Below are 22,412 nucleotides of genomic sequence, written 5' to 3'. Positions count from 1 at the left end.
TATATAGTTCATGTACTTGGTAAAGGGTCTCACTACACAGCTTGGACTTGTAGTGTTCCTTCTATCTCAGCCTCCCCAGCACTGGGGCGCCACTGTGCTGGGTTTCCATGGCCACCACTGCATGTTCGGGGGTAGGGCTGGTATAGCATGCAGTAATGGGGATTGAACGCCAGTCCTTGTGCTTGCCAGGAAGGCACTTAGACTGCCGAGCTGTCTCTCCAGCCCAAGCTTATATGAAATGAATTTCTGTGGAAAAAAAACCCATGAATAATTGCTAGCGGCATCCCCTTGCCCATCAGCACATCCAATCTTGGCAGCAGGATTCCTCTTCTTAGTCCTCTATGACCATCCTAAAACCATGACCCAGTCTATTGCGCTATATATTTAGAACAAAATATAAATTTCTGCACTGAAAATCTGATGAATATTTAGTTCATATGTAAATTGTACATGATGCTTATGGTGCTATAAACACACATTTTTAAAAAGAAAAATACTCAATGCACTTCCAAAAACCATTCTCTCAGCCAGGCTATGGTGAGCCCACCCACAAATCTATCAACTGACCGAACTAACAAATGCCTCTGCCCGGGGAAGTCTACAGTTTCATTTCTCGTACTTACTTGAAGTCACAGAGCTTTCGCGTCTGCAGCCCTTCTGGGCTTCCCTAAGTGCCTACAAGGCCGTTTCTAGAGGCCAGTGGGCAGCTCTCCACAGATCAGATAAAATCTCACTGAAAGCCCTGCGGATCAGAGACTGGCTCTGTGAATCAAGTCACAGAACTGAGCGTAGAGCAATGTGGAGAAAACCAAACTCCGCAGACAACTTGAACGCTGCCGGGTCCCTGATTCTCGCCCCTCCGCACCCACCAGCTGACGTCACGCGTACTGCCACACGCAGGCAGAAGCGGAAATGTAAAGTCACCGTGACTTTTAGACTCAAAGATGAGAAAAAATAAGTATTAGAAATCGATTCATCATAGCCACTCAGATAAGATACATTTTAATTGGGAGAAAGAAAAGATTTATATTTACAGTTCTCTTAGTAAAATTTTCTATTTCTTGCTAATAATACATTTTAATTTACCCCAGAAAATGCATTCATTTTATTCAAATATGTTTTCCTAAAATATAAATATTTAAATTAAATTTTTATAAATGTAGCAGGCATAGCATCTTTTGGCTCTCACACAGGTATCAGTCAGTCCAAGACGTAAGCGATGGTGAAACATTTGCAACTGTGATTATTTTAATTTGTCTATAAATATATAATAGAATCTTTGCTATTTAATTAGAAGTGATTGACACATACTTCATGTAGTACCGAGCACCTTAAATTACATATTGTTGAATTAAGCTATTGGCATTAATATATGTATTTCAATGTGTTATTTACAATAGAGAAGTAGAATTTTCTTGTATAACAACATTCCAGTGATTTTGAAAATATATAGTGAAAGAGTGCATTTTATAAATGGGTCAGTGTTTTCCTACAGTGTTTAAGCTGGGATTTTACCCTTCAGTATTGTAGAACAGGAAACAAACACACAATCAATATCCTCAAGCTGCTGCTGGTTTTTTTTTTTTTTTTTGATTGCTTAACAAAAACAATAAGGAAACAAAAATGATCACTATATGCTATATACCTGTACCAAGTCCCCCAAATAAACATAGCTATTATGGTTTGCAAACATACACGTCAAACAAAACCAAAACCCACTAGCTTCTTGAATTGTTCTCACAGGAAGAAAGGTGCTCTGAAGGTTCAGACAAGGGCTGCACCCGGTATCCCTCTCGAAAGATCACAGTGGCATTACAGTCTGGAGGCAGTCAGCAGTCATGAAATTCATTTGCCATGGTGTTTCACAAAGCTACAGCCCAGGCCCGCCCACAGCCAAAACACCACTTCATCCAGGGCTCGGGTCCTACGAATGACATGCTAAAGAAATGATTGATCTAAAATAAAACTCTGCAACTCAACAGATATGCATATCTGAGAGAACAAGCTTGCATTCCTGTAAACAGACTTGCTTTTTAAGCCTCCTTGCATAGGAATTTGCTAAGGTACGACACTTAAAACACAGGTCTGAGAGTACATTCGTGTGTGTAAACCAAGGGGAGAGGGGGTTAGAAACGCCTCCAGAAATTCTCGAGCTGCTTTTCAAGGTTTGAAAACAGTGACTTCAACATCAAACAATGGGTGTTATTTCTAGTGAATTAATTATGAGAGGTGATGTGTTTTCCACAGTCCCAAAATATTTTTTACTAGAAAAAGATCAGGTCATTATATTATTTCCCTGGGATTTGCAAAGAGCTGCAGACACTGTGTAGATCTGGGTGCAGCAAAGGGCTTACATGTAAAACCAAGCACCTTCCAGAATGTAATGCAAGTGCTCCACTACTTGCTTGGAAATGCATGCATACAAACCCAGGGACGAAGGGCTGTCAGCTGCTCCTACTTCCCAGGAAACCATCATATGGGGACAATTCCATACTCTCAACCATGTTTGGGGTGTGTGTGTATGCACATATATGTATGTATGTGTATGTGCACATATATATGATGACAATCTTTTAAAAAGCATAATTTGCTTTCTACCAGTAAAGCTATCCGTCTCGGTGTAAGTCAGCATCCCTTGTGACTGCTGCCCCGGGATTAATGATCTTCTGTGCACACAACTCTTCAGCAAAGCTTTGCAAGTGAAGCAGTGTACTTGGGCTCCGAGTGCGCCAGCCTGTACCTCAGATCAGTATCAGGTGCTTTATTTAATTCCCGCTCAGCATATGCTGATGAGAACACTTTGGAGAACAACACTGCAGACAGCTCACTGAGAAAAAAGTAAAAATAACAGCTGATTCCTAGTTACATAGAAAGTGGGCTTCTGTTTGGAGAATTTTTCTTTCCCTATCAATGAAAGTCAAATCAACTAGAATTAGGAAATAAACTGCAATAAGACAGTTGGCCCTTGTTACTGGGATGGGGAAATAGGTGAAAATATCCGTTTCCCGTCTATTCGGCCCGGCGTACCTGGGCGAGCCTGTTGCCTAGAAACTGGCATGATTACGATCTGCACCTGCTGTTCTGGTGGCCTTGTCCTTGGTTCTCATTACTTAGAAGCTATGCTAGGTACACCCAATCCCCCTCACCTTTTCAACCTTGTCTGTTCTAAGAAATGTTATTCTGATGTATCTCATGGTGTTTGTTAGGGTACACCTTGTGCCCCTTGTGGTTGCGGACGGAGGAGCCGGGGGCATCACACCTGGCTCCGGTGACGCACAGCCGGCCTCGCACACCACGTCTGGTGCAGGGCTCCCGGTGGACGGGTCTGGCAGCAGTCTTCGGTGGCATCGAAGGCCTCCTTTCTAGGGCAAATCGCCCCTCTGCTCAAGCCACCAAGCCAAGTCTTGTAATCTTAGCAGATAAGAATGAATGCATGATAAAAACAATTGGCTTGGGGCAGGAACGAAGGTCCAGTTGCTGAAATTAGAAAAGAGAGACAGAGCGTGTGAAAAAGTTTAAGTGAACGCGGGCTTCAGAATGGTGATTTACACATCAAGCGAATCTGCATGTGCTGCTAGCTTTTAAGTGTTAGCTAGAGCAATTACGCCATAAACCCCTGCCCTGCAGCGAGACACGGAGGTGACTTGGAACTTGTTCCTTACATCTCATATGTGCTTTTTTCTAAAATAAATAGATGTAGTTTATACCAGTTCCATAAATATTGATGTTGCCTTTCTGGGCTGCAGAAACCACTGACTCTTGGCTCCCCGGCAGCGATGTTTACGCCGGCTGCAGGCCAGCAGGAAGCAGCCCTAGATCTCACACCCGAAGATTAGGCTGTGTCCTGCCTCTGACGCCTTTCAGACGTGTGCGTTTGGCCATGTCACCTAAAATTCTCCTCAGTCCCAGCACACACAGGTAATCGGAGGGCTCACTGGAACCCGACTGCGAGGGCGGAGCCAGGCTAAGCAGCTGTGTCCTTGTGGCCCCGCACGAATGCCACATCGCTGTGACAGCGCCTCCTTGCCTCTCTCAGTGAGGTTCCCACAGGACCCAGCGCACGCACCACCAGAGGGTGAAAGTCCGTCAGAAGTTGGCTTGTCTCACCTGACCTACTTTAGGAATGGGGGGGCTTGTTCCCAATTCTGTCCTGCTGTCCCCAACTTGTTCTAGTGATGACACCATTGGAGAATAAGGACAATGTGCACACGAGCATATTTTACCAAGACTGTGCTCAATATAACTCAGGTACTATGCTACCCATTCTGTTATTTAATTCTCCTCATAAAATCCCTGTGACAAGCAATGGCCAACATCATACTAAGTGGACAGAAAGTGAAAGCTTTCACTTTAAAATAAGGAACAAGACAAGGATGCCCACTGTCACCACTTGTAGTTAATATAGTTCTGGAAACATTAGCGAGCGCAATTAGACAAGAGAGAGAAATAAAAGGAATCAGGACAGGAAAGGATGAAGTGACATTCTCATTTGTAGATGACATGATACTCTATATAGAAGACCCCAAAACTCCACCAAAAGACTCTTAGAATGAATAAGCAAATTCAGTAGCATAGCTGGACTCAAAGTCAGCACTCAAAAACCAACAGCCTTCCTACACACAAACAACAAACACACAGAGAGAAATGAGGGACACCACATCTTTCGTAATAGTATCCAAAAACATGAAATGCTTAGGAATCAGTCTAACAAAGGAAGGAAAAGATCTATACAGTGAAAATTACAGTTCTCTGAAGAAAGACTGAAGATGATTTCAGAAAATGGAAAGATATTCCTTGCTCATGGATAGGATGAACCAATATTGTGAAGATGGTCAGACTCCCAAAACTGTTATATAGATTCAATGCGATCCTGATCCAAATACCATTAGTATATCTCACGGATCTAGAGAAAACATTTCTAAAATTTATCTGGAATCAGAAGAGACCTAGAATAGCAAAAGCAAACCTGGGCGACAAAGGCAAGAGAGGAGGCATCACAATCCCTGATTTGAAATTACACTATAAAGCTACTGTGATAAAATCAGCATGGCACTGGCGATAAGACAGACCTAAGGATCGCGGAACAGATTAGAAGATGCAGATAAACCCCAAACACACTCAATCACCTTGCCTTTGACAAAGGGGCCAAACGTGCTCCCTGGGAGAGAGAGAGCCTCTTTAATAAATGGTGCTGGAAAAACTGGCTCTCCACGTGCTGAAGACTGAAACTAGCTCCATGTCTGTCACCATGCACTAAGCCACAGTCAAAATGGGTTAAGTATACTGTCAAGTCACTAAAGATAACAATATCCAATATATTGATTGTTGTTACTCTCCTACTATCTTGGGGTTTTTTAGCAATAAAAAAGGAAAAATAACAACAACAAAAACCTTGTGAGGTGGCTATTTTCTCCATTTTTATCCAGAAAAGTTGAGGCTTTCAGACACAAAACTTTCTGAAATCATAGGTCTTGCAGAAAATATAAAGTGAGGACTGAGACACAAGTCTATCTGATGCTATAGCCAGGGCTTAACATTTTCCAGCTGTTTAGAGCCACCAGTGGTCCATGCATAACTGTCCCATTGGGTGGCTTGTACCAACTGATGGGACTGTCCTGTGCCACCCAGTGGGACACTCATAAGTACAGTAGTGGTGTACTCAAGATACACTGATTATGGCCCCTTTGTCATCATTCTTACCACCACATTCCATGCCACTAGCTTAGAATGTGACTTTCAGAAGGTACATTAAACATTATCTCCTTCAGGCCCTACATTTTATGGAAGGGGAGATGCAAACCCCAGGACATAAAAAGACCTTCTCACGACAGCTGCTGAGTGGCTTGCAGACTCAGGAAGAGCCCATGAGAACCTGGCCCTCGCTTTAAGGCACGTGCTACAACCCGTCTCCTCTCCCTTTTCCACACCAGAGCGCCTGTGCTACCTCCTGGGCTTGTTTCACTGGGCCCTGGAGGCTGTGTCTGAACTTGACTCATCAACGTAATGTACTAGTGCTGAAAAAAGACCCCAGTCTTTCTTAAATCTCCCAAGTCAGGTTGTAATTATAGGCAGAAAGGCTAAAATTTAGACAGAAGTGATTTTCCTCTTGGGCAAAAGTAGCCTTGAATTTTTAAGGCAAGGATAAAACAGGAGACTAATTCTTGTTCCTTTCCACACTGTCAGAGAGTATCACCTTTAGGAACAAGGACGCTTGGATGACTGATAAGACAGCAAGAAAGCTGGGAAAATTGTCAGTAAAGGGGGCTGTTTCAAAGCACTACTTCCTTTCCAAACAGTGCTTCAGGCTGCACTTCAAGACTGAAATGTACAGATAAACAACAAATTCCAAGAAAACTCCAAGGCTGCCGGACAGAGTGATCAGAAACTGAGTGGACATGGCTGCTTGCCGCGGGACACAGACTTCCTCACAACTGCCGCACCTCGAGCCTGCATCTGCACTGCTCTGGGCTGGGTACCGTCCCTTGATGTAGGACAGAGACATATTTTGAGGTGAAAGGCCCTTGGACTCTGTTAAGCGTATATTTGGCCCTTTCCTCCTACTAGCACCTTCTGGGTGATCCCTAATAGTTTCCAGAAAATTCCAAAGATGTCCCATGGGAGAAAACTGGGCAGGGGGTAGAGAGAGGGGTGCAGAGGGCCTCTGGCCACACGGAAGTGCGAGGCTCTGCTCTGTTGTCAAGGGGGCTTCAACGACTATCTGTTGACTAGTCCAGTGGCCAGGGAGGGCCTGAAGAGACCAGTTCACACCAAATCAAGGGCCTCCGGGAAGTTTGAGACTTGACAGCTCACGGGAGACCCCATGACTTCCTGAGGAATGTCAAGAAATCCAAGTATCTTGACATTGTCCCCTTCTCATACCCTGCACAGCTGAAGGAGTGGGCTTTCCCATCACAGCAGGAAGCAGCGATCCCAGGAGATCATGCGCTGGAACGCGGGGGCTAGCGGCTCTGGTGTGAGAAGTACGTTCCCTTACTCGGTATGTTTGCCGACTCTGATGGCTATCATGGAACTTCCGCCCCGAACTCCCACGTGCTCAGAGCTGATCGGTTTCCTGCTCTTCTTGTCCCGAAGCCCCTTTCCTCTACACCTTGACAAGCAACCTCGGCTGCCACCCTTGTGCTCCTCAGACACCTCTGGGTGGTCAGAAGAGGATCGACTTTCCTCCCAACACCAAACACTGGGTACAGTGCCAGGCTTATAATTCTGCTGGATATTTGTTGAAGAAGAATGGCAGTTTTTAAGCTGGTGAGATCCCATTTGATAAGCATTTAATGCTAACCTTGTAGAGAATATTTTTTCTTTAGGTGGTAATATTCATGTGTTTTCTAATGAAAAATCAGACCCAAAGAGCTTTAAAACAACAACTGAATCCAACTAGTTTTTCAAGGATCAAATGAAATGTGAGCTTCCAGGTACGCTGCAGAGGCACATGACCCCAAGTGCAGGGCCGCGTTATGCCCGCCAGTCCTTATAGGTGTGCTGAACAGGGAAGCATACGAAACCACACAGTCGGAAGAGAAGTCCACTTACAATCTCTCCTTCTTTGCCTCCAAAATCTAAATACAGCATCCGGACGCCGTCGTCTGAAGACATTTTGAGCTTCTCGTAGGGGGACTGCAGGACCGTCTTGGGAGGGGCGCCCTCGTGCGGCTCAGTGGTCAGGGTGAACCCGTTCTCGTAGTGCACCGTCAGGCGACACTCCTGGTTTTTGTAGGTGCAAGCTAAGAGTAAGAGAAGCACAAACGCGGAAACCACCGTCAGTCCACGTCCCCACACGCTCAGTACTTCCGGCCTCCTCAACCCCAGGGCCTAGCCACAGATTTCTCACTGAAGTACACAGACAGTCATTGTTCATGAAGATACTGTCCTTGATTGATGTGGATACTGGACTGTAACTCTGAATGTAACTGAGGGATGGCAACACATTAATTCCCTTTACTGGGATTCACTCAAGGTTTGCTGGCTTCTCGTCTTTCTCTGGCCATCTCATAACACACATGGGGGTGGACTTGCCTGTCAGTGGTCAGAGTGGCTTGCCTGGAGCCGGAAAAAGCACACATTTGATTTAAATAAAGTAAGTCACCTCTGATTCATCAATCGGCATTCCCAACACACACATGCACACACACACACACACACACACATACCAACACACTGTCATGTCTGCCACTGGGTGAAACAAGCAAGCATTCTCCCATTATTACCCAAACGAACAGATGGAAGACCCTGAGGAGCTCAGGTATGAGTTCTTTAAAAATAAGATAACTTCCATTTAAAAAGTATTTAGGGGCCGGGGAGATGGCTCAGTAGAATAAGCGCTTCCCTGGCAAGTGCAAGGGCCTGAGTTCAATCCCCGGTTCCACCAAAAAAAGATAAAAATGTTTTTAAACTTATTTATTTGGTACAGGGTCTCGCTATGCAGCTTGTACTTGTAGTGATCCTCCTGTCTCAGCCTCCCCAGTGCTGGGATTATAGGGGTATGGCACCACATCTGGCTTCACTGACCCCCACAGTGTACCCAGAGTTCTGGGTCAGCATGGCATGTGGTATCAGGGATTGAACCTAAGTCCTTGCTCTTGGCAGGGAGGTGCTTAGACCGATGAGCTAGCCTGTAACTGTTATTTTAAAAAGGACTAAGTTTGTTTCAGACATGGAAAGAGGGTATCTTGGGTACTTTTCACACTGCAGAGTCAGGAATACATGATACCAAAAGTTAGAGGAAAGGTTTATTTAGCTCACAGTTTGTAGAGGTTTTTAGGCCATAGTTGGCTGGCTCCAAGGCTGGCATAGTGGCAGGGGGCATCAGTCTGTGGCAAAGCAGGGCAGGCAGAAGGCAGCCAAGCCACAGTGAGTAGCAGGAGAAACAGCAAGTGATGGCGCCATTCCTCTTTCTGTCCCATACTCCATCCAGACTACCTACCCTTAGGACAGTGGTGTAGTTTGGGGTTTACAAGCAGAACAATACAGGGCACATAATTTATATGATTATTTATTTTATAATGGTTACCCAAAGTCGTATATACAGAGAGTACAGGAAATCTATCCACACACAAAAGACCAAAAGAATCCTACTGAGGGCCTGGGTCCCACAGCAATGCCCCCCACGAGTCCAGCTGGAGGCCTAGAGCCTGTGACAATGTGTCATGCAGGCCTGTTTCATGGAGCTGTGCTGGAAAGGCACAAAGGTCAGTGGTGGAAGCTAGAAAGTCTACGCCAGCGGGATGAAGGGTCTGTGCCAGTGGGCTGAGGGATCTGAACTGGAGCCAGGAAGAGACGCTCAAGGCAAGGACCAGAGCTCCCCCAAAGGTACCACAGCTGTCCTCTGCAACAGTGAGGTCCAAAGGTCCTTCTGAGGATGAGAACAGCTGAGTCTACATCAGGAAAATCAGCATGACAAGCTTCTCCAGGAGTCGGAACAGGGACCATCTTGCCCTTCAAAGCCAGGAAACAGTGCTCAAGGTAAGGACCAGAGCTCCCCCAAGGTGAGTAGCAGCCATTCTCAGGAACAAGGTCCCGAGCTCTTCTGACGATGATAAGAGTCACATTCACGTCAGGAAAGCCACATGACAAGCTCCTCAGGAGAACCAACGGCTCCCTAACAGTTTCTCTTCTTCTCCAGTCCTCCTTTTTATTTTGTTGGCAACAACCCACAGGGCCTCCCACACCCAGCACCATGGCAGTTCAGTTCAGCTGGGTGCAACCAGGTGACCACCAGGCGTCAAGCCACCACAGAAGGGCAGCACTCATGCCCAGAGTGGGCACCCTTAACCCCAGCATTGCACCATTAATCCCCACAGCACACACCCTACATCCAGCTCCTACTAGGCCTGCACAAGGCTTCAAGGGGCCACCTATGCACAAGCATAACAGGGCCACTCTTTCAATTACCCTAAGATCTTAGGTCCTTGAGAAGCTGCTGCTGCAGATAGTTGCCATGTGTGGTGTTTTCTATGAAGGGTGACATGTCCTCCTCTGGCTTCCGGGGGCCTCAGCAGTAGCACCCATGAGGCACTCTTGCATCCAGAGGGACAAAACTCCTGAACAAGCTGAGTGCCAGCTATCACTGGAGACTCTAACTGTGTTTGGAAAGAGTGCAGCTCTGAGCTTCTGAGCTGGACAGCAGGGCAGCCACCAGGATTCCAGCTCCTACTTGGGAAGAGCTGAGAAGATGTCATTGAAAACCCTTAATCCCAAAGTTCTGGGAAAGAAAATTAGGAGGGAGGCTGGACTTTTAATCCTGGCAGTTCAATTGGCCCTGGCCTTGATCGAAAATTCAGTGAGTTTTAGGGCAGTCAGAACACTGTTTGCTGGAGGGGCAGGGGCAGAAGTAATGATGGTGACACTGACTCAGAATGGCCCTGGCACGTCCGTCATGCTCAGCTTGCTAAACCACACTGAACTTAAGGTTAGCTCAAACTTAAGGAGCAGGAATATTCCGATTGTAGAGGACAAGAAATAAATTAAAAAATGAAGAAGCTTAGAGGGATGTCGAAGTTTCAAAACTCAAGTTCACTCCAGTCTGTCTCGTGGTGCTTTCTAGTGTTCCAACACTTGTGACACGGGGTGGGGCCACGACGAAGGGCTTCTCAGCTTCCTCCTTCATGGGCAGGACAGTTCAGTGGGGAAAGCCTCAGCACTCAGTGCACTCTCTAGCACTCACAGAATGAGCGGCTTTTCATTATGGCTCCCATGGGAAAGTCCATGGCTCTCTCCCTGACATATTTCGCCACCTTTCAGCTTCTCCTAAGGGCTGACTTCTCCCTAATGAATACTCGCTAAAGGACCCGAGTCCTGCACAGAGCCGGGAGTCCTGTTCCCCTGCACCTCTCCAGTCCGAGGGCAGTGGTACTGCGACAGTGACGGCCGTGCACGGGGACGCCCCTTCTGAATAGTCTTTACTTCTACTACCTGCAGGATGCGCAAAGGGGCACGGAATATACTTTCCCAATTTCCTTCTGGGTTTGAACTTTAAAGCAACGCTATCAGATATTGCGAATTAACTGGTTGTGATTACTTTTAATTCTGGTTGACCTTAGACGCTATTTATGGCCTTCATATAATGGAATCAGTTATCTAGAGAGGCTCTCAGTCTATACAGGATAAATTGAAGACATTACTATGGTAATTGAAACCCTAATTAAAATAGCAGTTCCCCCTCCACCTATCTGAACGCATCTTTCAGATTGTAATTGGGTTACACCTTTGATCATGCCCATAATTTCTTCTGCGCTATTACTCAGATAGCTCAGTTCATAAAACTATTTGTTATTTTCCTTTGGCTAGTCTATGAATAGTTTCATTTTCCTATCAAATTAGAGTTTGGTCATTAAGAGAAAGATTGTACAAAATTTATGCAATGCAAACTAAGCCAGATCCCTTTAGACTTATTCATCCTTTCCTGGAATGCTTCCAGAGTTGCTGCTCACAGGCTGAACTTTGCCGGCGTCACACATAAATTTATGAAATTTAGTATTTGGGTGACTTGGACCTCTTCCAGCTCTCAAGTTCAAAACTCATCTTTCTTGCCAGATCATATAATTATCAAAAATGAAAAACTTCAGGAACACTCCCTACAAGTTTTTAGTAGTGATCACTTGGTGGCACACGTTAATTCAAAGATAATTATCAAAAGGCGCCAACCACCCTGGATAGGATCCAGCAGTGATTCTACAAAACATCTGCCATCTCATGTCTGTATGAGCGGAGGAAATCTGAACAAGCAACCAGACTGTAGCGCAAGGTGCTGTCGCTCTATTGAGGAGGACACTCCTGGGCAAGGAGAGGCTGTGCCCCGGTGGGACCGCCCATGGACCACAGGTGTCAGCGGCCCCTAGACTCTTGTTAGATGCCAGTTCTCGGGCCCCATTCCAGGGCCGCTGAAACTTAATCCCCAGGGATGGGGGACAGGCAGCAATCTAAGACTCCTGAGGATGCCAGCACAGGACTGTTCTGCATTCGTGTTGTCCAGTACCACAGCCACTGGGCACAGGAGGTTTGACACGCAGCTAGTGCAGCTGAGAAACGATTAAACTTTAATTAGTACTTTCAATGTTCATAGCCCTAAAGAGGTTATTATACTGGGCAGCAAAGTTCTAGACATGTGCTAGCTAATACTGTTCATTTGATTGCCTTGAAAGCCCCCCAGGGGATGCACGAAGAGTTATGAGTGGATGCAGGGAGGGCCATAGGGGTAACAGCTGAGCTCCAGCCCCTTCCTCTTGGACTCTGGCCCCTTCTTCTGCTTCCTAGCTGCCATAACTGGACATCCATGTCCTGCCCACCACTGTGTCATGATGCGCCCCCCGAGCTGGCCAGCCAGGAGCTGGACCATCTCTGCTGGGATTCAGATCTACAGCATCCTTCAGAAGCCTCGTGTGTTCATGGCCCAGGTTTGGAAAGTGGCTGCATCATGGGGTACTATATTTTTTATTTTATTTTTTCTGTATTTTAGGGAAGGGTCTACTGGGTGTTCAGGGCCTCACTACTAGATTGGACTCGTAGTAATTCTCCTGTTTACAGTCTCCCAAGAGGTGGGATTACATGCACATGCCACCACGCCCAGTCTCAATAGCCATCTGGATGGAACCCCTGGCCCCTGCTTGCAGGCACTTTAATCCACTGAGCTATTTGGCCGGCACCATGGGGCGCTGTGTTAACCTGTGGACTACTCTAGTGCTGGATGCATAGCTAAATGTGCTGCAAGAAGCTAGCGTCGCTTTGGAAGGCTGCGTCTCCAGGAACGCACAGCTGGAGGTTGCGTCTCCCTCTGCGGCTCCTCCTTCCTCTCTCCGATTCCTGGCTGCCACCATGCGAGAATTCCTCTGCCACACACCCTTCTACCACAATGCCTGTGCACTGCAGACCACAAACAGAATCCTCCAGCCCACGGAGGACGGAGGACCAAGCCCCTTCTCTTTGAAGTTGTGGGTTTTATGTATTGTGTCCCAGGGGCGTGCCAGGCTCCTAAGGTTTCAGTTAGGCTGAGGATTTCCCTGGCCATTAGATTAAAGGCTACATATGTTACGATCTGGAAAAAAGCTCCACATTTCGCCCATGTTCTGTCACTGCAGGAGACTGAGATTAGAGATGGTGGACTGACTGACCCGGTGGAAGAAATTTCAAGACCAGCAAATATTCAAACTGTAGCCTAGTTTTTGCTGTTTGCTTTAGATAAATTTATAATGATAATCAGTAGCACAGAGCAAAGAAGAAATAGCTGCAAAACTTAAATTTTGGCCCAGAACAGACCACCGGTAAAGTTGGGGACAAAGGAGATGTGGTTGCTAAAGAGATCAACACCATCAAAGGCAACCAAATACTTTGTATAGGGACAAAAAGAAAGATGCCTTCAGGGTATCTCAGAAATTAGCAAGACCATACCCACTGCAGGCTCTAGGATGGGAAAGTATTAACCTTTTATTTGTGAAGAAAGTTCCTGGTACCAAGGCTCAAGAAAGGCTATTCATGAAATTAGTTTTCTGGGATTCTTTTTACTGTATTCAGCTACCCAGACACTTGGAGGTCGCTGTAGCCACAGCCCAAGGGGGCCTGGCTTCAGATCCTGCCGACAGCAGACCTTCACATCACCCACAGAAGCTGCTCATGTTGAGGCAGCCAGAAAGCAGAAAGTAAATTGTGGAGGCACAGAAGGAGGTGTACCTTTGCAGGTCACCCCCCAGCAGCCCACTTCCTCCTACCCAACCCCACTTCCTAACACCAAGCCAGCAGAACACCCCATAATCCAATCAACTTCCACAGTTTCTGGCTCTTGGGGCAGGACCTATTATTTGTCCTACTGGGTTTCAGTCTTGCTTTGGTCTAGTTTTTTCCTATCTTTTATTCTTTCCTTTTGAAACGGAAATGTTTACCTTTTGCCATTGTACGTTGAAATATGTAACTTATTTTTTATTTTTACAGAAGTGCACAGCTAAGAGTTTGCCTTAAGTCTCTGAACACACTTTGACTTTTGGAATGCTGGAAGTGCTGAGCCTTTAGTGAAGGTCCTACAATGATACCCTGGTTGTCAAGCCAAATTTGTTCCAAATTCGTGTTCAAAAACACCAAAATGTTTGAGAACTGGATGCATTTTTTCCACGAGAAATGATGAAAAAGCAAAATTTATTCTAAGGCCCAAAATCACACTTATAATTTTATTTTTCCAGGACCTCAACTAGTTTCACAATGATTTCTTTCCTTAAGCCGATCATGGCTCTTACGGTTTCTCTCTTAGCTTTATTGCTGGATGACCGATTTTCTTTGGAGCCACATTTACAATATTTTATGCAAAAAAAGCACAATAATGAGTGCCCCAGTCCCCCAGCACAAGCCCTGATGCTGCCCGGCCTTAGACTGCGGCGGCAGCCCTGCTTGTCTGTGGTGAGGCGCGAGTCACGAGCCACTCTTGTCTGTCCGGGTCTTTTCAAGTCGGGTTGTCAGTTTTGCTACTGAGCAGAGTTACAAACACTACGGATGTATTTTAAAGGCTTGCTGTGAGCAATGGGAAGCTTGAGCCTGGAGCTGTTCAGTGACTGAGAAATCACTGTAGGACTGTGCAAAATGTATTAGATGACCCACGGAAAAGGCCACTGAAGATTTCTACAAAACAGTATCAATATTATGTCGGGTCATATACATATTGTGTGTGTGTGTGTGTGTGTGTGTGTGTGTGTAAAAGACAAGGAAGAAGTAATATAAAGTCAATGGAAAATGGAAATACACTTTTTAAAGTTTCTAATACCAGGAGAAAATATCATACCATGTCTTATAAGTAGGTTGTAAGTCAAAGATACCGTATAAATCTTAAAACAAAAATTAAGATTAAATAATTTTCAGAAGATTAATTAAATCTTAACTAAAAATTATTTCAAAACAATTCAACTAAGAAAAAGTTTTCATGGTAGTAAAGAATTACTAAGAATAAAATATAACAAAAATACTGGAATGGCAAATATATGATCAGCACTTCTAACAGTTTGGAGATAGGATATTACACAAAGTTCTAGTATGTTGTGGACGTGGACAGTGTCCATGACGCTTACTGGTGGCCTGGTGGTCACTTGTGGGACTGAGCTACTGCTATTTCCTTGATGTCCACCCTGTAGAGCCAGATAGAATCATGCCCCATGGGGTGGAGAAGTACATTTGTAGAGTATGCTGATGGGAATATTTTGTTGCTACATACAAAAGAATAATTGAAAGACTGCTATTGTATACCTTTTTTTTCGCCTGTGTTTAATTGTTTGACCTATTTGGTGGGTTCTTTCTGTTTTCATTCATGGAGTTGTGGTCATTTTGATCCCTCTCTAGAATATCTTTTAGTAGTCTGTGTAGGCTTGGCTTTGTCATCATGTAATTCTTTAGTTGTTCTTTGTCGTGGAAGTATTTTACTTCTCCATTATCCTTGAAAGAGTTTTGAGGTTATATCAGTCTGGGTTGGAATTTGTTTTCTTGCAAGACTTGAAGTACTTTGGTCCATGCTCTTCTTGACTTTATGATTTGTCTGTATTTCATTTTTGGATACACACAAGATACTTGTGTTTTATATGGCAGGATCATTCACTTAGCATTGTTAAGTCATTTTGTAAGTGAACGAAAGGATGAAGTGGTTAAAACAGAAATAAAACTGGACATTGAATCCGTCTTGTGAATTGAAAATCCCCCATGTTTATAACCTTCCTGAGAGACAGAAATGAAAACACAAGAAGCAGCAATCCTAACCAAGACAAAGTCAGAGTTACTACAAGACTATTGCTGACTACGTCACCTGGTGCCGTGTGTGTGCGTGTGTGTGTGTGTGTGTGTCCCCATCCATAGGGGACTGGAAGAGGTTGCTCATGGGTCTCAGAATCCATATCAGTGTGCCTTAGATCTTGGGACTGGGAACCAGAGCACAGACCCTAACTGTGGACTGTGTAGGCTGATGCTCAATACTGCCTCCAGTGTGGAGGCCTCCTTACCAAATACACAGTTTACAGTACGTATTTAATCTGTTAACATTATTTTAGATGCAAATTACTTTTGCAGTCTCTTATCTTTGCCCAATTGAAAAACTTAAATCAACCGTGTTTCTCTCGTGTTGACATCCATCATCTATTCCTCTACAGATGACAGAGTGGCATGAAAATCATTCACTGCAGCAGCCTGAATAAAGCTGGTGTTGCTGGTCCCATTCCACAAGGGGCAGGCCCACGTCTCCATAGGCGCTGCAGGATGGAGGGTGAGCACAGCCTAGCTAATGGCATGGCCTTGGGCTCCTTGGCCTTTCTTCAGAATTTGCTTCCTCATGTGTCCTGGTGACAAGGAGTTGGATCAGATGAGAGGGGCAGGGTTCCGAGGTGCAGGGCACCCATGCACATTCAAATCAAAAGGTTTTACAGACTATGAAAACAATATTAACGCTGATATCTCTATTCCATTCTATTGCCTTTTTTAAATGCGAGCCTTGCTTCAGTGAGTTAATTTGGGACACATGCAACATGTTTTTCTCACTGTTTGGAAAAATTGCAGACATATAAAATGTTCAACATGCAGCAAGTAAATAGTAGAGTCTAGTATGATTTGCTGCTGGGATTTAAGTGCCTCGAAAGCCCAGTGACAGACACTCCTTCGATACCAGGGTAGAACACAGGGTGTGTCCTTCCACCAAGGATGTGACTGCGGTGGCCTGCAGCTGGCAGTACTCACCGGTGGTGACTTCAGCAGTGAGCTCGGCTGCGTTGTGGCATCCCTGTACAATGTTCCTTGTCCACTGGGAGAGGTCCCTGCTGACCTCTGCCCGGAAGAGATGCGTTTCAATTCCTTTCTTGGTTCCAGTTCGTGTTGCGAAGGACAGATCCATTCCAGCCTGGGGTGAGCCCTTCCCTGGACCTGAATGGACTAGCCTGGAGAGAGACAGAGAGAGAGAGAGAGAGAGAGAGAGAGAGAGAGACAGAGACAGAGAAAGAGAGAGAGAGAGACCCATCAGAAGGGACACTAATGTATCCAACTGCCATAGCCCCAGTGAAAGTCCGGGACTGTCGATCCGCACTCATGATCGTGGCTTGGAACCAGCCCTCCACCCTCTCTTCTTCACCATAGCTGCCCATCTTCTCTCTAGAGGTGGAGTGAAATTAAGGCGCGTCCAAGCACTGGGCACTTGGTTGCACACTCAGAGGATTTCAACTTGTGCAAATTCAACTGTCCTTTCAGTGATAAAAGAAAAGAAATAAACAAGAGAGAAAATAATTCAGATGCTATGTGACATTTCCCCCATTCCATTCCTGAGCATGTATGCATCAAATGACTCGGTCTGAGCACACACGGGCCAAGCAGGTCTACGGCCGTGAGCCGTGTGAGGCTCAGCGCCCCTGCGGCTCTCATATTTTGAGAGGCTCTTGCGGCACTGAACACACGCTGGGTGTGCTTTCTGTGCTACCTTAGGGCGCTGTTGCTATCTGAACCTGGAATTCCACGGGAGAACCAGCCGCCCACTTACCTGCTGAGCAAGAGAAGGCACAGCAGTGCTGGGCTTCTTGGGAAGTGGCAGAGAACTGCACAGTCGTGGGGATGGAAGGGACCTTCAAGAGATTTTTCTACCCTGCAGTGTGTTCACACTGACTTTAGAACTTATCCTTGGCATAAAATGTGACTTCTACAGAAAATAATTTTCTCAAAAACCAGATGTAAAGAGTTAAGAATCAAAGTGCTCTGGGAGCCCCCCTGAGCACACTCCCTCCTGCTCCACGGTAGGTCAACCTCCTTTGGGGACAGACTCTCCTATCACTCATTTGCAGGGCAGGGTGAGTATAATTTGATAAATGTTTCCTCCCTCCAGGCTATTTGCATTTTTGTCCTTATCTCTGAGTACAGAGAGCATCACTTTACCGCTGGCTAGGGAAACGCCAGGTGTCTGTCCATGTGGTTGGTGGCAGTTATTTTCTCAGGCAAAGAGCTTATTACCTTTAAATTAAAAACAGGTTGAAAAAACTCCAAAAGCTTATTTTGTCTTGTAAACCTAAATGCCGCAGAACAGCATTATCAATGGAACAAAGGACATTCTAGGCCGCTGAACTGCTAGAACAAGGCTGTCGGGAAGTCTATGGAGCCTTCTGTCACTTGCGAAGGTGGGATTTGGCATGAGGGCTGCTTCGCAATGCCAGCGCAGAGAGAGAGGTTAGTGGGAACGTCTTTGGCTGGGAGGTACATTATAGGCAGGGAAGTTCCACAGCTCTCACAAGACCAAAGCCCCGGGCGGTATGAGGGAAGGGGCTGCCGGCGTGCGCTCACACGCATGGATCTAACACTCAGGGGCTTGGGCCCTTTGGTCAGCGGAAGGAGGGCACTGAGGAAGGAGAGGTGAGCGAGAGGGACTGAGAAAAAGCTGAGGATTCAAAATCAGGCAAGACTAAAGGAAACAGCAAGCACCCTTACAGCCTAATCGGACTCCTAAAAGGCTGGAATACCAGGTAAAAATGTATTAGGACAAGGTTTCCATGGGAAGCATTTCTTTCTTCCTTTTCTTTCTTTCCTTTTTTAATGTATTTAGTACAGGGTCTACAGGGTCCCACTATATAGACTGGACTCATAGTGATCCTCCTGTTCTCAGCCTCCCACATACTGGGATTACAGGTGGGCGCCACCACCCCAGTCCCAATCACCACCTCAGCACGCCCCCAGGGGCGGGGCCGGCGCCTGGGAAACATTTCTTAGTTGCTCAAGTGCTCTTATACTTAAAAGTGCTTGATTTTAATCGCTTTAAGGACAATAGAACATCTTCCCCTTTTGAAAGCCTTAAAGTCTGTACCCCTTGGGCAAGGCGGCGGCGGGCAGTGGGTTACGCTGCACAGGGACAGTTTGGGCAGAATCATTACTGCACAGGCAGCGCCTCGCGCTCGGTCTCCTTGGCTTGAGGGTTCTGGGACTGGCAGCTCCTGAGATCGCGCTGTGAAGAAGAAACGCTCTGCGAGCTGAGGGAGCGCAGGCAGCAGCGTGCGGCTTACACGCTGATGTTTCTACTCTTTACACCAACACTCAGTGTTCAGATTCTAGAAAAGTAGCAAGCGGTTCTCTTACAAGAGCTTCGCCCGGCCTGACGTTGTTCTTTCCCATGCCCTTAATCCCCACTCGGGTGACTGCTCTGTCAGTCCGGGCCGAGCCGGACTACACCGAAGATGCAGAAGTAGACGGAGATAAGGACCACAGCGCGATATTTATTATTCTGAGAAGAGACTGCGGTCAAAATGGAAGCCAACAACAACAGGAAAATGAAATTTGTTAGAAAATTCACATGGCATTGCACAAGGATGAGGAATGAAGTCACTCACTGGATGTAACAGGTAGGAGAAAGCCCGAAGCAGGCTGGCACGAAGCACGCAGCCGGCGCTCTCCAGAGCAGCCCCGGGCAGTCCCCGCAAGTCGCGATGAAGACAAGCCCTTCGAAAAGAGCCCATTATCCCTTTCAGTTCATCATTAAATTGTCATAAAAACAAAGACAAAACTGAATTTTTACCCAAGTCTGAACTTTAATATTTATATTAAAGAACAAGGTGTTTGCTATGGATGATTTCGTAAATACTGTGTGTAGACCCGTGCTGCGCATACATGCGCATGTAGAGACGTTCTGAAAATGCAGTGCGATGTCATTAGGGAACCCAGGAAATGCGCACATGTAAATGCTCACCAGTTTTGTAGGTGATCCCATTGCTTCTATTTTGACCAAAATCTCCTCTAAGAAACAAAGAGTACACAATTTGAAGATTAGCTTTAAAAACCTGTGAGATGGAGTGAACGCAAATCATTTTCAGAACCAGAACTTCTGGACTCAAAAGACCTGAATTCCGGCTCAGCAAGTCCTGAGTGTTTTGCCAGTTGTATAATGCTAGCGGTGATTCTGCGCTGGAATCCTGGGTGGCCCCGCGATGCTCCCCTGCATCTGTCTCTGGTTGTACTATTCTCACCTGCTCATGTCTCCCCAAAATGAGTTCCACTGATCCACAGGACACGAAGCTGCCACTCGTGTCCTCATTAATCCCTGACAGTAGCCAGCTGGCCTCCAGCAAGCAAGACCAGAGCGACACTGAGACCTACGAACCGACGTGACGGGGTCCTCATATTCTGGGGGGCTGCACAGCAGCACTCTGCTCTGTTTCTGTCCCCACTCTCTCCTTTCAACTGCACGCCAAAATTCACAAACTCCTTCCATCACGGCAGACCTCATCTGCAGCCGGCTAATATATCCAACTGATATTCATGGAGCACTACAGACTGAACAACGCACCTGCAAATTCACTACTGAGTCCCCAGTCTCCCAGCCCCCCATATGACTACACCTGGAATACAGCATAGAACAACAGTAAAAGCTAACTGTGGCTATAGGGTGCACCTTCAGCTAAAGCAGGGCTGTATCCTTTCAGAACAGGAAGCAATACCAAAGACCTCAGAGGGAAGGCCCTGTGTGGGTGCAGGTGTAAGAGGCTAAGAAAACAGGAAACCAACGCCGAAAGCACACTGACCATGAACTGCCCTCCTCCAGAGCACTGAGATCTAAGTTCTGCTGCTTAAGCTGCCCAGTTGGTGGTGGTGTTAGGGCAGCCAGCTTGACGCGGGGTCTACACAGACTCGAAGTGCAGCGTGAGCAGAGCCAGCCAGGACGACGCACAACTTGCAGAGGTGCAGCTGAGGAGGAGAGAGTCTCTCCCCTTTGCATTTCTTCAGCCTCTGCCCCAGGCTTGGCCTCAGTTGTCAGGAAACTTATTCCTGGAATAGGGAAGTAAGTGAAAGGCAGCAGGTGGCCAGTGGTGAATATGAGCCGGGCTGGGCACGTGCGCAGGGGCTTGTTCTTTCTCACAGGGCAACCTGACCATCGTAACATCCTCCTCCAGAGAGGGAATAGAACCTTCCAGAACCTTCCAGAAACGACACTTTTAGAAGAACAGAGAGCAGGGGATTCTGGCACAAAGAATCCCCACCTTGATCAAAATATTTGTTATCACATGCCTAGCAAGAGGTTGGAAACAATCATTTCATTTGTTCTATCCTCCCCAAATCACTGACTCTATCCACAGTAATAGTCTGGGATGATACACAGAAATGAAGACTTTCACCACCATCCCACCTTGAGAGTGCTGGCCAGGCGCTGGTTGTGTGAAAAACCATGACATTTCAATGATGGGCCAAGGCCCCTGAATGAGAGAAACTCAAAATCCTTCCCTTGTTTTGGTGTGTGGGCCACCATGTTGACAGGAGAGGTGCCACTAGGAAGAGATAGAGAAGACGAGGTAGCAAATAATTCAGTGTATAAGTGCTCTGCGAAATGTTCTCTTGCAATGAATTTGCATAGGCACAGTGCCAATTCCCAGTCAGTGAAATAATCTTGGGAATGTTCTCCAGCAGCCAGCTCATGGGTGTCTCCATTCAGACGGGCCACAGGCAGCTCTCTCAACAGATGTGCACATAATATTACATAAGGGCCTCAAGATTTTAAGAACCTAATTCTTGGATTTTAAGCAAGTATCACAAAGATCCCCAAAGGGCCATGCCCACTGCAAAGGGGAGGCAGGTTACATGGAGAAAGAAGAGTATGCAAAATAAAAGAATTATTTAGGTTGGAAAACCAAGGTCTAAGCACGGAAATATTCCTGAATAATACCAAATACAACACCAGCTACTTTTTCAGTGTCACACAGCAGACGGAAAAAGGAAGTGGCCCCTTCCTCCAACATTAAGTCAACAGTGACATTGACTTGAGTCTGAGGGAGGTGTGGGGAAGCCCAGAAAGGAATGGCATTTCCAAAGTAGGAAATGGGTTCAAGTGCTTGTGGGGAAGGTTCAGCACAAAGGCCCTGAGGGGGTTAGACACTGTATAAATGACATTCAGGAAATCAGAGAGAAAAAGTGAGACATGAGAGGATGGGGAAAGTGGAAGTTTTAGCCTGATTTAAAAATAAATAAATAAATAAAGTAGGTTCTATGACCCTATTCCTAGCCAAGATTCTATAATGGATTTTTAAAAAAATACTCAATTTTATGCTGGGCATGCTGAAGCATTCCTGTAATCCCAGCACTCGGGGGGCTGAGGCAAAGAGGATTGATGCAGGCTCCAGACCAGCCTGGGCCACAAAATGAGCTCAAGGCCAGCCTGAACTGCATAGAGAAAGCCTGTCTCAAAAAGACCAAACAATAAAATAAAATAAATTTTGACTTAGGAAACAAGAAATAGTAGCTTATGGCCGGCTGTGTAGTGCGCCTCCATTCAAGAGTTCCCCTGAGAAATAAGCGCACTGGAAAGGTGACAGTCATGCTGGACTTACAGAGTAAGTGTGCATGCAGACTTGCTCTGCTAGCTGACCACGAGAAATGTAGGGCTCAGTTTAATTAGGGGTGGAGGCAGAGCAGTATCCCCAGACCGGTCCTGT

The 22,412-nt window shown here is 46.1% G+C and overlaps 1 protein-coding gene across 2 annotated transcripts in view; it reads right to left on the bottom strand.

The window, feature by feature from the left end:
- Positions 1-3,361: 3,361 nt before the first annotated feature.
- The window catches only part of Sntb1 (syntrophin beta 1), a 227,324-nt gene continuing 208,273 nt past the window's right edge, over positions 3,362-22,412 (bottom strand). Inside the window, exons 5-7 of one of the 2 annotated variants that reach the window (XM_004642264.2) lie at positions 16,705-16,901; positions 7,552-7,742; positions 3,362-3,477 (exon numbers count right to left, since the gene is read on the bottom strand). In XM_004642264.2, the coding sequence (XP_004642321.1) occupies positions 3,385-3,477; positions 7,552-7,742; positions 16,705-16,901 (481 nt within the window). In that variant the 3' untranslated portion in view covers positions 3,362-3,384. Of the gene's footprint in view, positions 3,478-7,551; positions 7,743-16,241; positions 16,311-16,704; positions 16,902-22,412 lie in introns of those variants that run through there. The other variant, XM_023702316.1, reaches the window with a different exon arrangement.

Source organism: Octodon degus, unplaced genomic scaffold, assembly GCF_000260255.1.
Source record: "Octodon degus isolate 3935 unplaced genomic scaffold, OctDeg1.0 scaffold00148, whole genome shotgun sequence".
Classification (NCBI taxonomy): Eukaryota; Metazoa; Chordata; class Mammalia; order Rodentia; family Octodontidae; genus Octodon; species Octodon degus.
Note: the sequence above shows the minus strand (reverse complement) of the source record. Positions and strands in the feature narration are given on the sequence as shown.